The sequence below is a fragment of the Bos indicus x Bos taurus genome, chromosome 19, assembly GCF_003369695.1.
Source record: "Bos indicus x Bos taurus breed Angus x Brahman F1 hybrid chromosome 19, Bos_hybrid_MaternalHap_v2.0, whole genome shotgun sequence".
NCBI classification, from domain to species: domain Eukaryota; kingdom Metazoa; phylum Chordata; class Mammalia; order Artiodactyla; family Bovidae; genus Bos; species Bos indicus x Bos taurus.
The window spans coordinates 18,191,809-18,210,735 of NC_040094.1; the positions used below are offsets into that span (position 1 = coordinate 18,191,809).

General features: G+C 47.9%; 1 protein-coding gene across 2 annotated transcripts in view; it reads left to right on the forward strand.

Annotated features, from left to right (window-relative positions):
- ASIC2 (acid sensing ion channel subunit 2) overlaps window positions 1-18,927 on the forward strand; it is a 1,207,018-nt gene that overhangs the window by 1,116,700 nt on the left and 71,391 nt on the right. For both annotated transcript variants that reach the window (XM_027517981.1, XM_027517980.1), the window contains exon 3: window positions 12,051-12,178. In XM_027517981.1, the coding sequence (XP_027373782.1) occupies window positions 12,051-12,178 (128 nt within the window). The remainder of the gene's footprint in view (window positions 1-12,050; window positions 12,179-18,927) is intronic.

Below are 18,927 nucleotides of genomic sequence, written 5' to 3' on the forward strand. Positions count from 1 at the left end.
GAGAATAATATTATTATCTATTCTTTAAGGTTGTTAGGAAGGTAGATATGGGTTCATATTTTTGTGAAACACTTAGCAAAGTGCCTGAATAATATCAGGCACTATGTACGTGTCTGATAAATAAAAAATAAATGCAGAAAGCAGAAGGAAACTTCAAAACATTTTAATTAAAATTCTCAAGAGGTAAGAGATGATACTGCATTTGTAAACACCAGCTATTAAAATTGGATGCTATTAAAAAGTAACATCCAAAGAAAAAAATTTTTTTAAACCTACTGAAAATTAAAAATATGATTGCAAACATTTTTTAAACCCACAGAAGGATTGGAATTGAGGAAATTGCCTGAAAAGTAAAACAAAAAAGACGAACAGATGGAAAATGGGAGAGAAAAAAATGCAAAAATGAGAAAGCAAACCGAGAAAGCTCAACATCCTACAACTAAGATTTCTAGAATTACAAAAGTGAGAGTGGAGAAGAAGATGTTGCCAAAGAAATAAAATAAGAAAAATTCCCAACTGACCCACATGATTTTCCATAATGAAAGAATTCACTAAGTCCTATCTGCAATAAGTGGCAAGAGAACCAGACCAAGATGCATCCTTGCAAAATTCAGGCTCACAAAGAGAACATTTCAAAAGGTTCTGGAGAGGAAAAACCCAGTCAAATACCTAGAATCTAAAATTAGAATCAATTTCTCAATGCATGCAGTAGAAGCCAGAAGATGCAGAATGCCTTCAAATTTGGGGCAGGGCCCAGGGAGCAGGAATCTTTCTTATCTAAGAGAGAACTCTATATCCAGCAACCTATAAATTAAGTAAGGATAGAATTTGGTTTCAAATATATTTGATATATCAAGAGTAGAACATTTAATTTCTGCTCCCTTAAGGGCTTCACTGCACATGGTGATTGCAGCCATGAAATTAAAAGACACTTACTCCTTGGAAGGAAAGTTATGACCAACCTAGATAGCATATTGAAAAGCAGAGACAGTACTTTGCCAACAAAGGTCTGTCTAGTCAAGGCTATGGTTTTTCCAGTGGTCATGTACGGATGTGAGAGTTGGACTGTGAAGAAAGCTGAGCACTGAAGAATTAATGCTTTTGAACTGTGGTGTTGGAAAAGACTCTTGAGAGTCCCTTGGACTGCAAGGAAATCCAACCAGTCCATTCTAAAGGAGATCAGCCCTGGGATTTCTTTGGAAGGAATGATGCTAAAGCTGAAATTCCAGTACTTTGGCCACCTCATTGGAAAAGACTCTGATGCTGGGAGGGATTGGGGACAGGAGGAAAAGGGGATGACAGAGGATGAGATGGCTGGATGGCATCACTGACTCGATGGATGTGAGTTTGAGTGAACTCCGGGAGTTGGTGATGGACAGGGAGGCTTGGCATGCTGCGATTCATGGGGTCGCAAAGAGTTGGACACGACTGAGCGACTGAACTGAACTGAACTGAAGGGCTTCCCTGATGGTCATATGGTGACAAATCTGCCTGCAATGCTGAAGACCCAGGTTCAATCCCTGGGTCGAGAAGATCCCCTGGAGAAGGGAATGGCAACCCACTCCAGTATTCTTCCCTGGAGAATTCCGTGGACGGAGGAGCCTGATGGGTCCATGGGGTCGCAGAGAGTCTGACACTCCTGGACAGTTAACACTTTGGGTTCCCTGTTGGCTCAGATGGTAAAGAATCCACCTGTAATGTAGGAGACCTGGGTTTTGACTCTGGATCAGAAAGATATGTTACAGTATTATCAATCATAGTCACCATGTTTTACATAAAATCTTCTGACCTTAGACATCTTATAACTGAAAGTTTGTACATTTGTACACCTTTACTACCTTCTCCATTCCACCCACCCCCAGCCCTTGGCAACCACTTTTCCGCTCTTTCTATAACTTTGATCTTTTTTTTTTTTTTTTGCTATTTCTGCCATAGGTACAAGCCAAACAAAACAAAAAGAAAAAAAAATAGGAAAAACAAAACAGTTTCACAAGGAAGAGATCAAAAATGTTATATACTCTAAGGCTGGGGTGTGGGTAATATTTGCATAGTCATAATTAAATGAAAGCTGGATACTGACGTCTAGGTGAAAGGCAAGGGAGTATGCAGGATATTTCATATAAGGAGCTTACAGCTTCAGCTCCCATGGTGGAAATTCAGTAGATAATACTTAAAAGTTATAAAAATCAAGAAATAACTGTCAAGCAGTTGATGTCCATGAAACTATGAAAGTCAGTTCTGGGAGAAACAGCTCCAACTCTTGAGAGTAATTGCCTCTGAGGAGTGTGTCTCAGGGGATGGGGAGAGGTGGAGCAGGAAAATACGGTTTTTCATTAAAAGCCTTGAGGTACCATTTGGCTCTTAAAATTATGTACATGTATTGCTTTGATCAAAATTAAAATTAAATTAAAAAATAATCATAAATTTTCCATATAGCTGGAGGGCCTGAGCAACTCTCAAAGGTAGCATGGTTCCCAGCCCCCATCACAAATGGGACAGAGCAAGAGTGGAGGGAGATGGTTGCTATGGTTTCCCTAACATCTCTGCCTCCAGGAGAGACTTTTGTGCTAGTGCCTGGTACCAAGGACCTCTCCACAAGGAGAGGTGTGGGCTCTGGCTGAATTCTGAGAGTCTAGAGCACCCGACTATGCTGCTTGCAGCCAGCTGTGATTCTGAGCTTGCTCTCAAGAGTGGACCTTTGTCCTGGAGAGGTGGTCTCCACAGGTGCCAAAGAATGTGGAGAAATGCTGCCATGAGTCAGAAGCACTCTTGAAGGCAGGCATCAATTAAGCAGATCAATCTGTGAAGGCCTGCTTCATGCAGATGCTAAGTGCTATGCAGGTGCTCTAGTTAAATCTCCCAGGCAGCCAGGCAATGGTCGGAGGGGACCATCTAGGAGGTGGATGAAACAGCCCCAGTTCAGAGCTCACGTCTCACAGAGCCTACTGTGTGCCCGACACTCAGGGATACAGATGTAAGGCCCAGTCCAGGTTTTCAAAGCATTCACGGTCTAGGGCTATCCCAAAGGCTCCTTTTATGTAGGAGATGGAAACTCATTGATCCAAGGGTTCTCACGTTAAATGCCTCAAGGAATGGCAGGCAATTGCACTCTGCTTGGGGCACATGTAAGCAATTAAATGCCTCGAAGTGTTAAGACAGATAGAGGAAAGCTGGGGTACAAAGGAGGAGATAAATTGTTCTGGAAGAGAAGAAAAGTGTTTCTCAAGGAGGCTTCAGAAAGGAGATGACCTCTGGTCCCATGCTCAGGCCTGTTTGCCAGGTGGCTGGGCAGTATGTGAGGGTCAGAGGAGGGGATAAGTCATAGGGAGGGGAAATGCCATGCAGAGGGAGGGGAATTGAGTGCAAAGGCCAGGCCCAGCCCCTGGTGTCCCGAGGTGGCTGGGTCCAGGGGTGAGGTCTGGGGCTGGAGAGGTAGGCAGAGACCAGCCCTCCACAGGCCTGGTGTGCTTTGCTGCAGCCTAGATCTTCCCCTGCGGGTCCTGCTACCCACAGTGTGGTCCTCCAGCCAACAGCACTGGCAACCCTAGAGAGCTCCCCAGTAATGCAGAACTCAGACCCCATCCCAAGTCTGCCCGGTAACAGGATCCCTGGTGACTCACATTCAAGTAGGAGAAGCTCTGATCTAGACCACTGTTCCCATCCTTTGGAAATACGAGGATGCCTTTTTAACACCCTGGATATTTCTCAGACATCACCCACACGTGAATGCTATCGTGTTTTTAACATTCATTTATTGAAAAAAATTCAATAACAAAAAGTTGCTATGAATTTGATAATGCTTTGAACAAGATTTGCAATCTACATACAGGATCTGTTCAGCAATCTGGTGGGACCTAACTTCTGCTGGCAGGGTGCATCAACAGAATCTTTATCAACAGAATCCTAATCATTCACCAACTTCCCCTATAGTTTCAGAGACTTGGCACTTTCTCCTACACGCTGGTTACCCTCCCAGACTTATCAGCCCTCTCAGTCATTTATAACCTCTGAGCCTGAATGAACTAGGGAAACTCATTATTTAAATAATCCTTGAAATAAATCTTTTTGTAATGAGCCTAGACCCAACTCCACGTTCGGTGCCTTCTCTAATGTACGTTTGGTAACCGTTCTGTTTAATAGAATTGCACTTCTCTGTTGCATAACCAAGACCTAACATTAACCCTCACCCTGCCTGACCCTCAAGCCGCAAGCATCTAACCAACTGTCCTGGGTGTTCTCAGGTTTTGACCCTCCAAATACCAGAAGCTTGCATGTCCATTGGCTCAGAAAGCCCGGTTTACTTCTTTGAGAAAGGGATGCTCTGTCTCTGGGCACAAGCTGTGCCCACGCTAACCCTACCCAGTGTAAGAAATGGGACCTCCGGAACTCCACAAGCCATGCAGGACAGGTGGTTCTCCTGGGGGGTTGGAGAGAGGGTCCGAGGACCCTCCCCACATATGCCTGGCCAAGCCAAGCACATCCCTAAGCGCACCTCAGCTAGTGAGCACTTCAGATACAAAGATTCACTGCAGTCAGCTCTGTTGGGGTCAGCATGAAAACAAGAGTGCTCCGTGGGACTTCCCTGGCGGTCCAGTGGTTAAGACTCCATGTTTCCAATGCCAGGGGCATGTGTTTGATCCCCGGTCGGGGGTCTAAGAACCCATATGCCAAATAAATAAATAAATTGATTAAATAAATTCTCCTAGAAAATAAGTTAAAAATACTTAAAAAAAAAAGTGCTTCAGTGGTTATATCTTCAGATCCTGGAAGAAGGGGTGGAGCTAGAAAAAGGGGATAAAATCTATAAGCAGGCAATTTTCAACTCAGTGCAAAGATACACTTTGGAAACCAAAGACTACCCCTGCAGGTAGTGAGGTTTTCATTCCCAACTGCGCTCCAACCAACAGCTGCCCTTCAGTGGACACTGGGGCAGAGGGGCCTCCTGCTGCCTCTCAGAGGTGAGGTGGTAGATACCCTCTGGGGATGCTCCCTGTCAGTATCCAACCAGGAAACCAGCAGCACCCACAGACCGGGTAATACAAGGAACGATTAGTGAAGGGCTAGTCCACAAAGGTGCAGGCAAGGCTTGAAGAAGGCAGTACCACTGGGGCTTCCAGGCAGCGCTAGTGGTACCTGCCTGCCAATGCAGGAGACGCAAGAGACACAGGTTTGATCCCTGGGTCGGGAAGATCCCCTGGAGGAGGGCATGGCAACCCACTCCAGTATTCTTGCCTGGAGAATCCCATGGACAGAGGAGCCTGGCAGGCTACAGTCCATAGGGTCAGAAAGAACTGGACACGACTGGAGTGACTTAGCATGCATGCACACGCCAATGGGGCTGTGTGCTGAGCCTGGTAGCAGAGAGAGCCATTTCCAAGCCTGGGAAACAAGGAAAGAGCCAATATCAGAATGGAGAGCTAGTCCCCCAGCCCAGGGCTGTGCCATTCAAGGTGGCATGCAGCTGACCCACAGGGACCAGAGGACAGAGTGGAGAGACTAAATAACCCAGCCTGACTCTCCTGTCTCCCCTTGTTTATCACCTGGGCCCACCACTCGCTAAAGCCAACCAGAAGCTAGAAGGCAAGGGAGGCCAGCAGTACACTCTACCCAAGGGCAGCTCCCGGAGCAGAGAGCAGAGTGGAGAGGATGGTGAGGGGACACGCAGAGCCATCCTGCGCTGAGATGCATCTCACCGTATGGCTGACCTCCCTCCCACCCTTCACTCCCAAGCTAGCCATCCTAGCCACTGTTACAGTTTCCTCCAACCCAAGATTGCTTTATGCCAGTACATCCTTGCCTTAGCCTAGAAAATTCCTCCAGATTTTCAGACGCTTCTTTGCCTCCCTCTCTCCAGTGTTTATTGCCTCGGTTCGCTTCCTGTAATTTGCAAAGATTAAAGATATAAGCTGCTTTCCTTGCGATGTGCTTTCTCTGCTCCATTATGCACTCTGCCCCTCGCTCCCCATCTCTTCCCGCAGAGCTTCCCAGCCCTTTCTGCAGGCACAGGAAATGCTCGCCTTTGCCTGCTGCCAACCATGACCCGGCTGCTAAAAAAAATGCTGGGAGACTCTGGTTTCTGCAGGTTGAAGCCTCTTTACTACCTTCCTCCTGATTCAACATCACCTTTCATGTTAGGCCATCAGGATCTCAGCTTGGTCCCAATTAGCAAGGGCTTCTGACGCTGTGTGCGTGTAGTAACTTCCCGTTCTCTGCTCTCTGTCTCTCTCTGGGGCTTTGAATCCTGGTGTTCGTGATGTGTAAACAAATCCTCCACTGCACCGGGAGCCTGCCCTCTTTGAAGCCACTCAGTGTTGAATCATTTGGTGGCAAAAGGAATAGGAAGATGTGAACATTTCTGTCCAGCACCAAGCAGGGTTATCATCAGGGCTGGCTTCGTGGGTGTGTGAGCACTGCAGTCACACAGGCTCAGGAGGGTCACACTCTTGAGCTTTTTGTGTTTTGGCTGCTCTGCGTGGCATATAGGATCTTAGTTCCTTAAGCAGGGATCAAACCCATGCCTCCTGCATTGGAAGCACAGGGTCTTAACCATCAGATCACCAGGGAAATCCCAGACTCTTGGTTTGGTGCTTTGCTATGGCAGCTCAGTGGTAAAGAATCCACCTGCTGATGCAGGAAATACGGTTTCGATCCCTGGGTCAGAAAGTTCCCCTGGAGAAGAAAATGGCAACCCACTCCAGTATCCTTGCCCAGGAAATCCCAGGGACAGGGGAGCCTGAAGGGCTGCAGTCCATGGGGTCGCAAAAGAGTCGGACATGACTTAGTGAAGAAGAACAACAACTGCTAACTTGAGTTTCTCAGTAAGTTTTTGACAGTGGGCCCCACATTTTCTTTTGGTTCCCAGAATTGTGCAGATGGTCCCAGTTATGGCTACTGTTATTATCACTGCTGTTGCTGTTGTTTTGTGTGCAGCCCAGCGGCATCTCAGCAGATGAGGCCTTCTGCCTCCTGCAACACGGGAGGGATCCTATCTCTGGGCGGTAGGTGGTGCTGGTGTTTCCCAGGGTCCAGGTAAACCCTGGGCGGACTCCCAGCAGGTCCAAGGGCAGGGAACAGTCAACGTAGCAGAGGACACTCCCTCACTAATTCACTTCATTCCACAAACAATTACTGAGCTCTGCTCTGTTCCAGGCACTTTCAGGGATATGACAATAAAAAGGATATTATCTTTCTCCAGCCCCCAGAGCTATGAACCAGGTCATCCGCTCACACAAAATAAACCATACTCCTAGTTGGGGGAAGGGAGAGTGCCAAATTGGGAGTCAAGATGCCTGGGTGTTGACCCCTGCTCTGTTCTTAACTTGCTGTGTGACCTTGGCCAAATCACTTCCCTTCTCTGCACTAGATCACTGCTTGCCCACATGTGTTTGGCCGCATATAATTTGTATCAGAATCCCTGGACATGCAGATTCCCGAGCTTCACCCCAGAGACATAGTACCAGAATTTCTAGGGATGAAACTTCCCTGGTGGTCCAGTGGTTAAGAACCCGCCTGCCAATGCAGGGGACAAGGGTTCAATCCCTGGTCCAGGACGATTCCACGTGTGTGGAGCAACTAAGCCCATGTGCCACAATTACTGAAGCCCGTGCACCCAGAGTCCATGCTCCGCAACAAGAGAAGCCACTGCAATGAGAAGCCCGTGCCCTGCAATGAAGAGCAGCCCCCGCTGGCCGCAACTAAAGAAAACCTCCCCACCGCAATGAAGATCCAGTGCAACCAAAAATAAATAAATATTTTTTAAAAGGAAAGGTTTTCTAATTAATTTTTTTATAAAAGGAAAAGTCCCAGGAGTGGTCACCCAGAGCACTGCACATGATTGCAACTTGCCTTCTATTCTGGTACCCTTTGGAGGTAACATGGGCTGAGCCTTTGGTTCTAACAATCTGGGCTTCATGGCATCATTTCTTAAAGTGGGTCTTTGTATTTGCACTGAGAGTGAGCCTTGTCCAGAAGAGGCAAGAGCCGAGGGGATGAGTGCCGGGCAGGCACTGGAGGGGACTGTTGTGCCTTATCAAACTGAAGAATTGCTCCATAGAGGGGAGCTGAGGGCAGTTCTGTGAAGGAAGAGTAAGTCTTATCTGGAGATGTGAGAGTGAGTGGTGCTCTGGGAGGACAGGGTCAGGGAGCCTCTGGGACTGGGTGTGGGCTGACCACAGACATGCGCAGCTCTGCTGCTCAGCACCCCGCCCAAATCTCCTGCTTCTGGACAAGAGACACAGCAGGGTACCTGCATGGGGAAGCAGGCTGCTCAAGCCCTTTTCACCCCCACTGCTCTGAGATGCCTCGGGTCTGCTCACAGCTGACAGTCTACAACTACACTGGCCAGTAAGGTGGTCAGCAGTCACATGTGGCTACTTAATTTTAATTAATTAAAATTCAGTTGGATAAAATAATGAACAGATAAATAAAGCAGGCCAGATAAAGGTAAATATGTGAAATGATGTATATGTTAATAAGAGGTGGAACCCTTTAAATTTTAATTAATTAAAATTCAATTGGCTAAAAAGTAAATAGATGAATAAAGCAGGCCAGGAAAAGGTACACATGTGCCGTGACTGTTGTTCAGTTGCTCTGTCGTGTCCAACTCTTTGCAACCCCATGGACTGCAGCACACCAGGCTTCTCTGTCCTTCACCATCCCTGGGAGTTTGCTTGAACTCATGTCCATTGAGTCAGTGATGCCATCCAACCATCTCATCCTCTGTCACCCCCTTCTCCTCCTGCCTTCAATCTTTCACAGCATCAGGGTCTTTTCCAATGAGTCGGCTCTTTGCATCAGGTGGCCAAAGTATTGGAGCTTCAGCTTCAGCATCATTTCTTCCAATGGATATATTAATTAACCCGTTGAGGGGGGAAGGATCCTTTCACAATGTATACATATATCAAATTATCCCACTGTGCCCTTTAAATACCATATGATTTTGTCAACTATGCTTCAAAAAAGTTGGGGGGGTTATTTATTTTTTTATCTATTCATTTATCAATTCAGTTCCTCAGTTGCACTAGTCACGTTTCCTGTAGCTAACAGTACCAAGTGGGATTACACAGATTATAAAACATTCTGTCTTCGCAGAAGGTTCCTCTAGACAGCTCTGTCCTGAAGGAGGCAGAAACCTGATTCATCGTTCTCTTCTGCTCATCTGGTGGCTGCATGTTTGTAACGATACGAGAATACTTTGGAATTTACTCTGCCCGGCCCCAGCTGCTTTCTGGAATAAACGCCCCATCCAAACCCTAACTCAGTCTGAGAAGCCTTGGGCGGCTCTCGCTAACACAGGCATGCCTGGCTGTCTGCCTTGCCCATTACTCACAGCCCTTCTGACACCAAGTCCTCATTCCTCATTTCTCCCTGTAACCACCGGCTCCTCCTCCGAGCCTGTCTGACAGGCTCGAAGGTTTCCGAAGCTCGCTTTTATATCGCAGGCACACAGCTTCACTAGCTCTGGAAAATGCGTTTTGGCATCTCGCCTGTCCCACCCCCCTGCAGCTCACTGAATGTGCTTATTGTTCATCCAGGCACGGGCATTCCTGTCCCCCAGCATCACCGGTGTTCACTCTCCTCCCCCATCACAGCCTGTTCTTTAGGCTCGTTGGGCGGGCCTTAGAAAACACAGCCCCTGACAGCTGGCCGCTCAGCCCTCCTCTCCCCACCCCGTCCGCCTTCTCTGGCATTCCCCCTTCCTGATGGAGCTGTGGGCTAAGCCCTGGGCTGGACTGTGGGTACCAGACAGAGCAAGAAGCCCTCTCTTCTCTTGAGGCATCCACCATCCACCGGACAGCTCGACACAAGCACGGAGGGACATGGGCGGGAGTTTGGATGGAGCGATCTGGGTAAAGAGACGGCGGAAGAGTTGACCCGGCTGCAGGAAAAGTGGAGATGTCCCTGGGACTCTCTCCTGCTCCAGGAGGACGCATATGAAAGGATTCCCGGCCGAGGCCCTCTTTTGTCTAAACTCCGTATCAGCTGCTGTCCTCCTCATCTAGGTCGTGAGAGCCCTGCCCATCCTTCCTCCCATTCCACCTGCCCTGTGCCCCTGACCTTGGAATTCTCACCAGCTCCAGGCCTCTCCCCTGCCTTGGTCACCAGCCCCCAGAGTTTCCCAAGCCCTGATCAGTCACACGCCTGGCTCCAGCCCTTCCGTCCTCCTCACCTTTCTCCTCTGTGCCAGCTTTAGAGCATGTCCCCAAACTGTCCCCATGCTATGGCCCTGGTGTTGACAATCCCCCTTCCTTGACCTCTGACCTTCACCACTACCACCCCCCATCTTAACTGATTTCTTCATTTATCCATCCTCTCCCCATTCCCTGCTTTTGAAACACTCCTTGATGCGGACTCTAGATTGGCCTTGCTCTTTAATTCGTGAGTGAGGTTGGAATCACAGATATCTCCCTCATCCATTCAACAATCATTCCCTGGATGCCTGTAAGATGCCCTAGTGGAAAAGACAGTGAGATAAAGGATGATGATGTGGTGTGGCAGAGGCTTTGCTAAGTGTATGTGAAGAATACAAGCAAGCAGAAGGAGTTGCTCTGGTGGGGCTGAGGGTTGAACCTTCATTGATGAGGAGGGCAATGTTCAGTCAGGTAGACCAAGTAGCTCTCTAGGCTCCTCTGTCCATGGAATTCTCCAGGCAAGAATATTGGAGTGAGTAGCCATTCCCTTCTCGAGGGGATCTTCCTGACCCAGGGATCGAATCCAGTTCTCCCACATTACAGGTAGATTCTTTACTATCTCAGCCACCGGGGAAGCCCGAGTAGAAAGATATTCCAGGACAAATGAGATGCGTGTGCACCCCTGCCGAGCAGAGATCAGTAACAACCAATCCGATTGTTGATCAGGGATCGGTAACAGCCAATCCGGTGGCCCTGATGGGTTGAACCACATGGTACCATGAAGCAGAGGGCTGCCCAGAAGAAGGCTGGAATGGAGGCGGGTGAAGGCAATTGGGCTCCTTATAAGTGACTCAGGTTTGCAGTTTGGAAAGTTCGTTCTTCAGGCTGTTTGCAAAGAATACGACAGAGAAGGAGGCCCAGGAAAGGGTGAAGGATCCCATAGGTGCATTCCCCACCAATTAATTTTGAGCACCAACACATAGGATGAGCCAGGCCCTGCTGCCCCATCCCTTCCTGCCGTGCCTTCCATCACTGCCAGAAAGAGAAAAAAGGGGAGGAGCTTTTCTTCTAGTTGCCCATTTCCTGCAGCTCCAAGGGGCTTGCAAGCAAGCCCCATATCTTTATTCTGACTGCAGCAACATTGTGTTTTCATTCTCCTGATCCCCTCACCTCGACTCAGCTCATGGCCCAGTAGAGAAGTTAGTAAATAAAAAGCATAGGTGCAGCCAACACAACATTGTAAAGCAATTATCCTCCAATCCAAAAAAAAAAAAAATGTTAAGAAAAAGAAAAAGCATATGTGCTTGACTCACTTTGTAATCCCATTCTGTAGTTTGGAGACTGAAGCAAGGAGCTGTTGGCCTAAATGACCTGAATTCTTTCCTTATGAGTACTGTAACAGACTGCCACAAAATTAGTGGCATCAAACAACCCAGATTTATTATCTTACAGTTCTGGAAGCCAGAAGTCAAAAGTGCATTTCAAGGTATCTGCAGGGCTGCATTCCCACTAGAGGCTCGAGGAGAAAATTCCATTCCCTTGCCTTTTCCAGCTTCTTGAAACTGCCTACATCCCTCAGCCTGTGGCTCCCTCCTCCATCCTGAAAGCCAGAAGCAGAGCATTTTCCTCTGACTCTGATCCTCCTGCCTCCCTCTTCTAAAGACCCTTGTGATCCTGTTGGGCCACCTGGATCTCCAAGGACAATTGCCCCATCTCCAAATCTTTGGTTACATCTGCAGCATCCTTTTTCCAATGTAAGGTAACATAGCTGCTGTTGCCAGGGATGCAGATGTATACATCTCTGGGGGCTGTGGTTCTGCTGTGGAGCCTTCCCAGCATCCCTTTGAGTCCTTCAGCCCCAGGAATCCCCAAACCTCCATTGTCACTGACCCATGGTTCTGTCCATCTTTGTTCTTTCAGAGGAAACGACATTTGAAGCAGGCGTGAAGGTTCAGATCCACAGTCAGTCTGAGCCGCCTTTCATCCAAGAGCTGGGCTTTGGTGTGGCACCAGGGTTCCAGACTTTTGTGGCCACACAGGAGCAGAGGGTAAGTCCCCTGGGGTCTCTGGCATCAGGGGTCCTTGGCCTCTCTAAGCCACCAGCCACGTGAGGTGGAGAAATAGGATTCTTACTTCTGGAAGGCTCAGAATCCACCCAGGAGGCTGGAAGGAGTAGGGTTGGGTTCAGTTAAAACCCTCACTCTGAAATTGAAGAAAGGTATCCGTTGACCTCTGTATGTGGATTTTGCTGGACTGCCTGTCGATTCTGAAATTGGGCGTGAGGGAAAACCAGCTTGTTTTCTTTTTAAGTGAACTGGTTGGGTTTTTTTTTCCCTAAAAGATTCTGGGGAAAAATCTTTGTGATGGTGAGGTGGGAGGCCAGTGGATGCTAGGGTTTGGTGTGTTTCATCACTCTGTTAATACAATGCCAGGTGGCCTGCAAGAAGGAACAGAGGCAGGCATCAGTCTCCGTTTCAGAGTTTGATCGGAGGGAAGCCTCTTCATGGGTCAATGTCTCCTCTCTGATTCAGCACCAGGGGAGGGACCCTCCCAGCCAGCCAGCCAGCCAGGATGGCTTCGTCAATTCAGCACGTCCATGGAATATGGACTCGTATAGATGTGACATGTGCTACATGTCTCAGAAGGGAGACCTTCGTAGATTCTCAGTGGGGAGGAGGTCTCAAAGCAGGACTGCAGAGAGACATTGGGATGGATGCTTTTTTTTCTCTTCATTTCCTGGTTTGCTTAGAATAAAAGCTGGAGAGCCTAGGACACTGAGGGAATCCTAAACCAGGTCACCCAAGACAATTTGCCCTGGGAGGCCTGGAGTGAAGAGTGAGGTGAATGAGCAACAGGGAGCCCAGCTCTAAAGCATGAGGAAGGCAGAGCCCAGAGAACAGGGAGGAGCAAAGAGATCCACACATAACTTAAGAGCTCAGCTTGTTTTTAATATATGTTTCAAATCATTTTTCATCCAGTACTTAGCCACTTTATAGAGCAATTTTCTGTATTGGAAGCTGGTTTTAGGGACTTCTGTGGTCTAGTGGCTCAAACCCCACACTTACAATGCAGGGGACCCAGGACCAATTTCATGATCAGGAAACTAGATCCCACATGCCTGCAACTAAGATCTTACATGCCGAAACTAAAGATCCACATCTTTAAAATCCACATCTAAAGACCTAGTTGGAGAAGGCGATGGCACCCCACTCCAGTACTCTTGCCTGGAAAATCCCATGGACGGAGGAGCCTGGTAGGCTGCAGTCCATGGGGTCTCGAAGAGTCGGGCACGACTGAGCGACTTCACTTTCACTTTTCACTTTCACGCATTGGAGAAGGAAATGGCAACCCACTCCAGTGTTCTTGCCTGGAGAATCCCAGGGACAGGGGAGCCTGGTGGGCTGCCGTCTATGGGGTTGCACAGAGTTGGACACGACTGAAGCGACTTAGCAGCAGCAGCAAAGACCTGGTCCAGCAAATAAATAAATACAGTAAATAAATAATTTTTAAGTGAAAAAAAAAAGAGAAAAAAACTGTTTTAAAATCTCTAAGTGAAGAAAGTGTTAGTTGCTCAGTCGTGTCTGACTCTTTGAAACCCCATAGACTGTAGCCCCCCAGGCTCCTCTCTCCATGGGATTTCCCAGGCAAAAATACTGGAGTGGGTCGCCATGCCCTCCTCCAGGGGATCCTCTTGACCCAGGGATCAAACCCCGGTCTCCCCCATTGCAAGCAGATTCTTCACATCTGAGCCAAATCTCTAAGAGAGCTGTATTTTTGAATCTCTGGGAGAGCATTGATGGCACAGGCCTCATGAACTTACTGTACTTAACACCCGGGCAGTTGCTAAAGGTCATGATCAACCTCCATGGCAGAACGTAGCAGGTGGGATGGCAGCTCCCAGGCAGGGGTAGAGAAGGCTTGGAAGTTGGTCCAGCATCTACAGGCCCCAGAGATGGAGGCAGACGGCGTGGGCAGAAGTGGAGTGTTCAAGAGTGTGCAAGGTGGGAGCTAAGTGGAACAACCAGGAAACATCATCCTAGAGGACATGAAGCTGACAGCAGGGAGCCAAGTTCAGGGCTGAGGATTTGAGTCAGGAAGAGTGAGAACACAGACTCAGAGGTCAAGGTATGCAGAGAGCCCGGAGCCCAAGCTATGAGCCTGGGTGTACTGTCAGAGATCAACAAAGTCAGATACTGGTTAAAGCGGCGAGGACAGATTTAATGAGTAATATACCATTGCAGTAGGGAAGAAGGTTCATCATGAACTGAACTCAACTTCAATCTGTGCAGAAGGCACTTGGCATTTTAAAGGGGAAATGAGGGGGAAGGGTGGGACACAGAAGGCACTTGAGCAGAGTCAGGGAATTGAAAATTACAAAAAAATGGGAAAGTTGGAGGGGGTGGTCATTGCATGTGAAACCCATCTGAGTTTGCTAATAAAACCCTTCATAGTTAGGCTTCTCCCCTCCTGCAGAGGCAGGAAGACAGGGGTCCTGCCTTCCCATGCTGGCACGAAAAAACAAACAGTAAGCTCTTGAGTTTACTTGGCAGCCTTGAGTCTTCAGGCAGGTACTTTAAGGGAGCTGGGTCATCCCAGGGACTTGGGTTGAACCGTGAGAAACCACGTTAGTGTAGAAACATGTTGAAGAGACGGTCATTTTTGTAAAGAGCTCGAGTTGAATGTTTCCAAAATACTAATATTTTTTGAGCTTGCTGGAGAATTCAGCATTCAGCATTGCTACCTGGGGGGTTGTCCTCTGTTGATGTCTTCCTCCTGGGCTCATGCGGCCTAAGTATGTGCTCCCCTGAGCAGCATATTTCATCCAAGCGCAATGATATATACAAGCTGCACCTTTTTTGGACTTCTGCTCACCTGTTTTTATTTCCCTTATATAATGTGATTTTTCACAAGTCGATTGTAAACACTATTCTAATCCTGTTCTTCATCAAGGTGTGTGTGTGTGTGTGTGTATGTGTGTGTTAGTCGCTCAGTTGTGTCCAACTCTTTGTGACCCCATGGACTGTAGCCCACCAGGCTCCTTTATCCATGGAATTCTCCAGGCAAGAATACTAGAGTGGGTTGCCATGCCCTCCTCCAGGGGAGATCTTCCTGATCCAGAGATCAAACCTGGGTCTCCTGGAATGCAGGCATGAAGTGAAGTGAAGTCGCTCAGTTGTGTCCGACTCTTTGCAACCCCATGGACTGTAGCCTACCGGCTCCTCTGTCCGTGGGATTTTCCAGGCAAGAATACTGGAGTGGGTTGCCATTTCCTTCTCCAGGGGAACTTCCCGATCCAGGGATCGAACCCAGGTCTCCCACACTGTAGGCAGACACTTTACCGTCTGAGCCACAGTGGTGAGGATCTCCTTTGGAATGCAGGCATAGTCTTTACCATCTGAGTCATTAGGGAAGTTCTCTCCATTCAAAGTATTCATTTTAATGAAAATTAAGTGCTAATGACGAGAAAGGAAGGAAGGGAGGCAGGGAGGGAAGGAGGAAGAAGCTGTGTTCGTGTTTGTCCTAGCCTTTGTAGGTCAAGGTTGAGACCTCATGGAAACAGGGCGTAGAGGAGCCTGGCTAGAGTTTGCTCAAGGAGAGAATCATTGCCAGTTCTCCCTTCTGTGTGTGATGTGAATCAGCCCACCTCCCTTGGAAGAACCAGGCATGAGTTAGACTAATCAGTGTGTCTGTGAAGTCTTTGACTATCTAACAGGGAATTCGGGGCAAGTCGTCCAAGGCAAATATTCCTTTGTGGTTTACTGAAAGTAATCACCACTCCCATCCTGTATTGACTTACCTGTACTGACATCTCTCTGATGTCCACGTTGCTATTACCATGCAGGAGACATGAACAGCCTTCCCTGAAACCCATAGGGGAATTCATTTCACTGCTAGTGAAAGTTAAAAAGAAGGAAACTCTCTGTAGGGACAGCAGTGTCATTGTCTTGAAAGATGCCCTCTGTTCTCCCCTCCACCCCCACCACTGACCCTCTGCTAGTGACACTGAAGAAATTTCTAGACCAGGTGAGTGGCTGGGACTGATAACTTCTCAGAATCCTTAAGTCTCTTTTTCTTCCCAAAATGAAACAGAGGGACTCCCCATGGTGATCAGGAAGAGAACATATTCCTAGCTTCAGAGGACAAATTCGTTGTTGGCTTTGAAGTATATTTTCAGAAAATCAGCCTCATTCATATTAGCATTGCTGTGGTTATTATAACTAATAATAAGATATTTGGTTAAACATTTTACAGTCTTCAAAGCATTTCCACACCATCTCATTTCATCATTTCATTCATATTAACAGAGAAATACAAAAACACATCCCGGAGCTAAATCTAATAATCATTATGTTTACATGTATATAAAAGAGCATATTCATGGGAAATAAGACTCAAAGGAAATAAGGCAAAATACCCACAGTGAGGGGATTATGAATGATTTATTTTCTTGTCTGGGTTTGCCACATATTTTATAAGGTGGCTCTGTTTTATTTATTTGTTGAGCAAATATTTGTTGAACACCTACTATGGGTGTGAAGCGATGGGGATACAGTGGTAAGAAAACAGACCAGTGTCTGTCCTCACAAAACCTACATATTAGTGGTTTCTTTCATACAGAACAAAATAACCACTACATAACCTTAAGCCGAGTAGAATTTGGAGACTGGCCCCTACTTGTGCGTTCTGCCGTTGGTTCTACCCCATCCAGCTGACCCTGGTTTTCCAACATTGGTTCTAAGATGTGTGGTCTTTCACATTTTAACATTTCTGAAACTGGGGCTTGTTTCCCAATCAATTGCATGTCAGTTACAATTAGCAGCTTTTTCTTTTTTCTTTTGATTTTATCTCTTCCCCATTATTTGTTTATTTATTTGGCGGCGTCAGGTCTTAGCCGAGTCAAGCAGGATCTTTCGATGAGGCCCACAGACTCTCTAGTTGTGGCGTCAATGCTTAATTGCTCCAAAGGATGTGGGATCTTAGTTCCCCGACCCTGGATCAACCCAGGTCTCCTGCATTGCATGGTGGATTCTTAACCACTGGACCATCAGGGAAGCCCCACTTTTTCTTTCTTGACGGCCCATGAAAATCATGATGGACTTAATCTATAGTGGCTGCACTGCTCCCATTCCAGGATTCTGCTGCTTCAGCTCAAAGCTCATGGGAATCTTACAGGAAGGCCAGGGGTGACGAGACCATGGGGGAACAGAAGGTCTGTTCCTAGAAAGTGAGTGTGACTCATGCTAGGGAAACTGACTCCTTAGTGAAAGCCTGTGCAGAACTGGTGACTTATAGGAATCCTGCTGTAAGTGCCTTTGTAAACGAGAAAGTCGTCTTGCGTGGTAAAGTCATCCCACCCATGAAAAATTACACATGCCGTTCTCAAAATATTTTTCACTTTGTTTTGTAATCCAAAAGAAAATACCATTGGGCTGTAGTCCAGACCAAAGATAGCTTCTTAAAATTTGTATTTGTCCTGAACTCAGTGAGGCCAAGGCATGACCTTGCCCTCCTCGGACAATCTGAGAAGTGCCCCCACCCCAGCTCAGCTGCTGTAGCAGCCTTGCACCATCCCAGGACCCCCCACCACCAGAGACAGGCAGTGGGATGACACGCTGGGAGCAGAAACAAAACTCCAGAGAGGAAGGGCAGTAACAATCGCTTCTTCCTGAGCACACACCACCTGCCAGACGTTAAGCTGCAGAGACACTTTACCTGCATTATCTCATTTATTCCCCACAACAAGCCTGAAAGGGAGATATTGTTGTCACCACGTTCCAGATGACAAAACCACCCAGCTAAGTCACCAGCCAAAGATCGCCAAGCTAAAAGAGCACAGATATATCTGGGGACAGAAAACCAGACTGCGATGCCAGAGACCTGGACTCTAGTCCTGACTGTACTGTGAAAACTTGGACAGGTTGCTTCCCTCCCTGGGCCTCAGGGTTCCCGTCCGTAGAATGGGAGGGCTGGGTTAGATGACCTCAAAGGGCCTCCAGCATTAGAAACCTGGGGGGTCACTCGGGCATGCAGGAATCACCCAGAAGTTTGGGCGACGGCAGTTCCACACCTGCTCCATGCTCGGCCATCTGTGGACTCCTTCCTTTGTGCCAGCTGGCATGGGGTGCTGTTAAGATCAGTGGTGGTGGTCATGTTAAGGCCATGTAAGACAAACCTCCCTCCCCTAGTCCGGGAGGCAGAACCTGGGTTCCTACTTCTGAGAGGCAGGGGCTGAGATACATAGTCAATGTCAAAGTGTTAGTCACTCAGTCGTGTCCTCTTTGCGACCCCATGGACTGTAGCCCGCCAGGGTTACATGGGATTTCCCAGGCAAGAGTACTGAAGTGGGGTGGGAAGAGAGGCTCTGGGCATGCTCCTTGGTAGCACCCCTTCCCCAGCCCATAATGGCCACTTCGCTGCCCTACCTAGAATCCATAAATTCACAGCTCCCTGAAATTCACAAAAGCCCAACCCCCCTGAATGGCATCCAAGGTCCTGTTCAGCCCCTGCCCACCTCCAGCCTCATCATGTGCCCAGTCAGGGTGTGCCCTGCCTCCCAGCATTGGAGGACCATCCAGTGAATATTCCAGTAGCTCTCCATCATCTGCCTCTGCACATTACACCCACTGTTCCTTCTGCCCAGCATCTCCTCTTGTTCTTATCTACCTGCTGCTGCTGCTGCTGCTAAGTCGCTTCAGTCGTGTCCGACTCTGTGAGACCCCATAGATGGCAGCCCACCAGGCTCCCCTGTCCCTGGGATTCTCCAGGCAAGAACACTGGAGTGGGTTGCCATTTCCTT